This window comes from Bison bison, unplaced genomic scaffold (assembly GCF_000754665.1).
Source record: "Bison bison bison isolate TAMUID 2011002044 unplaced genomic scaffold, Bison_UMD1.0 scf7180017864483, whole genome shotgun sequence".
Taxonomy (NCBI): Eukaryota; Metazoa; Chordata; class Mammalia; order Artiodactyla; family Bovidae; genus Bison; species Bison bison.
The window spans coordinates 2,391,661-2,396,381 of record NW_011495043.1 but is presented as its reverse complement, the minus strand read 5'-3'; the positions used below and the strand labels follow the sequence as shown (position 1 = coordinate 2,396,381).

General features: G+C 33.2%; 1 protein-coding gene across 4 annotated transcripts in view; it reads left to right on the top strand.

Moving 5' to 3' along the window:
- Window positions 1-4,721, top strand: part of STXBP5 (syntaxin binding protein 5 (tomosyn)) — a 158,251-nt gene that overhangs the window by 121,575 nt on the left and 31,955 nt on the right. Inside the window, exons 20-21 of one of the 4 annotated variants that reach the window (XM_010862558.1) lie at window positions 986-1,045; window positions 1,143-1,190. The exons of 2 other annotated variants lie outside the window; for them this stretch is intronic. In XM_010862558.1, the coding sequence (XP_010860860.1) occupies window positions 986-1,045; window positions 1,143-1,190 (108 nt within the window). The remainder of the gene's footprint in view (window positions 1-985; window positions 1,046-1,142; window positions 1,191-4,721) is intronic. One more of the 4 variants, XM_010862559.1, reaches the window with a different exon arrangement.

The window sequence follows — 4,721 nt, the reverse complement described above, 5'->3', positions numbered from 1 at the left end:
TCTGAGCCACAGTCAGCTCCTGGTCTTGTTTTTGCTGACTGTATGGAGCTTCTCCATCTTTGGCTGCAAAGAATATAATCAATCTGATTTCGGTGTTGACCATCTGGTGATGTCCATGTATAGAGTCTTCTCTTGTGTTGTTGTAGAGGGTGTTTGTTATGACCAGTGCATTTTCTTGGCAAAACTCTATTAGTCTTTGCCCTGCTTCATTCTGTATTCCAAGGCCAAATTTGCCTGTTATTCCAGGTGTTTCTTGACTTCCTACTTTTGCATTCCAGTCCCCTATAATGAAAAGGACATCTTTTTTGAGTGTTAGTTCTAAAAGGTCTTGTAGGTCTTCATAGAACTGTTCAACTTCAGCTTCTTCAGTGTTACTCATTGGGGCATAGACTTGGATTACTGTGATATTGAATGGTTTGCCTTGAAAACGAACAGAGATCATTCTGTTGTTTTTGAGATTGCATCCAAGTACTGCATTTCAGACTCTTTTGTTGACCATGATGGCTACTCCATTTCTTCTGAGGGATTCCTGCCCACAGTAGTAGATATAATGGTCATCTGAGTTAAATTCACCCATTCTATGTGCCACTAGGTAAACCTTATTCAGTTAACTAATATCAAGAATTTTTACATTTTCTTTCACAAACAGTTAGCTTCTTATGTTTTATTTATCTATTCTCTAAGTTAACAATATATATGAAGACTTTGCCAAATACTTGTATCTTATGGAAAAATTATTATAGGTTAGAGTTAATACATATACTAGAGAGTGGTCTGCCACGAAAGATAATGTATTACTGATTGCTGTTGCTACTTAATATTATATGAATTTTTATTAACTATATACACGATATTTTCTTGTGGCCAGTAGTGTGGGAACTTATCCTAGGGGTTACCAGATTACTTTGTTTGTACTTTTCCCTGTTACAACTCAGTGTTTGTGACTGATCTATGCCTGTTCCTTCCATTGTCTTCATTTGTGTAGGTTCTCCATCACCCCACAATTCAGATGATGAACAAAAAATGAATAATTTTATAGAAAAGGGTATAGTATCTTTAAAGTATTTTCTTTTAATTACATTTAATTCATTTAGTTTACCTTGAATAGATTTTGACATTTTATATCAAAATATTATTTTCAGTGAAGATCAAAAGCAGAAAGTTTTCCAAGATGGTAGCCAGTGATATAGGTAGGAAATAGACATTTCTATTTTGTTTCTAATCCTTGCTATATGCAATGCTAACGCAGCATCAGAAAATTATCTAATGCATTGCATTTTGTATATATTAATTTTTTATTCCTATGCTAAATGATAATCTCTTGGGCTGTGTTTCTTCTAAACTCATTGGGACAGTAATTATTAAAAATCAGTTAAATTGGGGTTGCAGTTCTTCCTCTGACTTAACCGTGTGAATTGCTCTATTAATTTTTATTTTTGCTTATTTTAAAATAAAGCAGGGTTCAATTTATGACAAAAGTAGTACAATTTTTTACTCCAAGGTTGTGAATTTTTTTAATGTATTTTTCCTGCCTTTAGTCTAACCTCACATTATTAAGACTCCAGATTTCAAGGAAATGGTTCTTTGAAAGATTGACTTTTAGGCTATAATCTGTACTACCCTTGAGTTAAACAGGAATTTTCTAGGACTCTTGCCCCCCAAGTAAAAATGAGTGGTACTTTGAAATTAATTACTCAGGCCAAGATTTTCAAAATTTCATGTTGGGGGATAAAAGTCATAGTTAAATTTAGGGATATAACCCAAATAGGATTTTTTAGTCATAAAAGTTTGAATTTTGTCTGAAGATTTTTAAAAGCCAGCGAAACACCATTTTACTAAAAGAGAATACATTTAATCTTTGATTTAAGTCCAAATTTTTTATTTTATTATTATTTATTTCCCCTCAAACTCCCTCCATATATTCATTGAATTGTATTAAATTAGATGAATTTCTAGGTAGCTGGGATAGATTTACTTTTTTTCAACTCAAAGCTTAATATGTAGTAAAATTAAATTTCAAAAACTCTTAGAAATAGCACCATGTTGTCTGTCTGTTGTAAATTGAACCCTGTTGAGTCATATTAACATTGGCTGACTTTTAGCACCTCTGGTCATTTTTTGAATAAGGCGATTTATTCTTGGGCAAAGGGCTCTTCATTTATGGAGAATCAATTGTTCACTTCTTTGTATTTGTGGTACCTTAGTGAATCATCTGGTAATATTTCAATCACTTTCGTTAGCTACGAGCACTGTTGCATAATTCTTTTTCAACAAATTTCCTTGTTAGTATATACTATCTTAATAGTACTTTAGAGGTTCTTTTACTTTCATATAATTTGAAAAATTTGAAGGGACTTTGTATGTACAATTTATCAAAGAACTTGCAGAGTTTAATTACTTAAGAATTTTGCCTTGTGTGAAAGTTACTTTGTATATAATTAAAATTTTTGAATAATTTATCTGTTTGATTTTTGATCCTAGGGTTATATTGCTTTGTTAAATATATTGACTTAGTTTTCATTTTTTTCTGTGTAATGAATATATAACATTGAATATCTATCTGAATGTGATTATTTGAAAGACTTCAATTAATTTCTTAGAATTGAGAATATTATTGGAAGGATAGTTCTTTGGTAGCATAAAAAAAAAAGGCAAGAATGTTATCAACAAGTTTTTTTGTCATGCTGGTTTCTATAGCTATATTTTTGGGGAGACATGTTAACTTTCTTCAACTTTTCAAACTTATGTTAGTTTTTCACTTCCAGAAACCACAGTTGCAGCTGTGGTTTATATATGTCTGTATTTGTTTTCAGTTGGAATCTTTTAGTATTTTCTATTGACATATAATTGACTTAAACTATTAGATTAGTTTTATATATACAATGTTGAATACAAGATTCAACATTTTTATAATTACCCACCATACAGAGTTATTACAGTATTTGTGACTATGTTCCCTGTGCTATACCGTACATTCCTGTGACTTACTTTGTAACTGATATTTTTATATTTCCAACATATATCCCAGGTGATACAGAAGGAAAAACGTACTTCTCCATTTCTTCTTCATTTTCTTATTTAATCCACTCAGTAACTTCAGTTAGCTACTCATTGTTATTTCCCTGTTTTCAGTATGACAGCACTGTCAAAGGGTATACACAATATCTGTTGGTTACACAGCTAGCACACGTCAGAGCCACGATTTATACTGAGCTTGTCCAACTCCACTCTTTGTCCTCTTCCACACTGTACTGTATTACCTCTTAAGAAAATTTACTGAAGCCTGTAAGGATTCAAAGACAAATCTGTCATATGACTTACAACTAGATCATCTGGTTATGACTCTGTTCTATCTACATGGTAACCTGGAAAAGTAAAAACATGGCTCATATCAAACCCTGTCTAAGCTCCAGCTCATGGGTGCCATCATGGTACCCATCACCCAACTATAATATACAATGCCTGGAAGTCTACCTTTCTCAAAGAGCAGACTCAAGTGAAAGTAACAGGAGTCAACAGTAGAGTTCCCTGACCTGTCCATCTGAAGCCTGGCTTCACTGTTTCCTAACTGACAGTTAGCTCAGGTAAATGACACTGACAGTGAGGTCATTGTTCATGCATAAGAATAACAGCCTAAAAAGACATAACTGTAGTATTGTGAATTAACAGTAAAAATACAGCAGAGTGTACTGTATAATGCAACTGTAGCATCCCTGTGCATATAGGGATTTGTTTGGCCTGTTCATACTTTATGATTAATTTTTGTTACTAAAAATCTTAATGGCCAGAATTTTAAAAATCAATAATTTTCCCATAGTTAGCAATTTCTGTAAATCATTTTGAAAATAAGATTGGTTATCAATTTTTTATTCATTATTTATATTTTATAAAATTTCAGAAATATATAAAGCTTTTTGTTATTCTAAGTTTATATAAAAATAGTCCTAAAATATGTATGTTTGTTAAAGTATTAAACAAATTTTTCATGATGTACTTGTGAATAAAATATGGTCCAGATGTTAGCATTCTTTGGTAGATTTTGATTAAACTTCTCTAAAGATTATTCTCTCTCATTATGGGTACTTTATTCAGAAAGTAGATACCTAGCTCTATTCTGTAGTCTCTTATCCTGCCAATGTCCCATGTTAGTACTAATATCCATACAGAAGGAATGAAAGTGTAAGGAGGAAGTAATATTGGAGATTAAAGAATAAAGAGTCAGGAAATAAGGTCACTTAATTAGTGCTGTGCCAAAACAAGCAGGAGTAATAGCTCTATGTAATGAGCACCCCTAAGTTCTACATATTACACTAGGCGTTTGTCATATGGTATTTGTTAATTATAAGAAAGATAATACCTGCAGAGCCCTTTTTAATTTCTCAAATTTCTGAATTAGCTGTTACTTTGGGAATGATTGGTTTTCTTGCCTAGCAAAAACTGAAGTAAGTTTTGAAGTCAATTCAAATGAAAATAATGCCCAGGTGCTGTTTTCATGAGTTCTCCTATACACGTGTACATGCTGAGTTGCTCAGTCATGTCACTCCTTGCAACCCCATGGACTGTAGCCCCCAGGCTCCTCCGCTATGCATGGGATTCTCCAGGCAAGAACACTGGAGTGGGTGGCCATTTCCACCTCCAGGGGATCTTCCCAACCCAGGATCGAACCCACGTCTCTTGCATCCCCTGCACTGGCAGATGGATTCTTTACCACTCTGCCACCA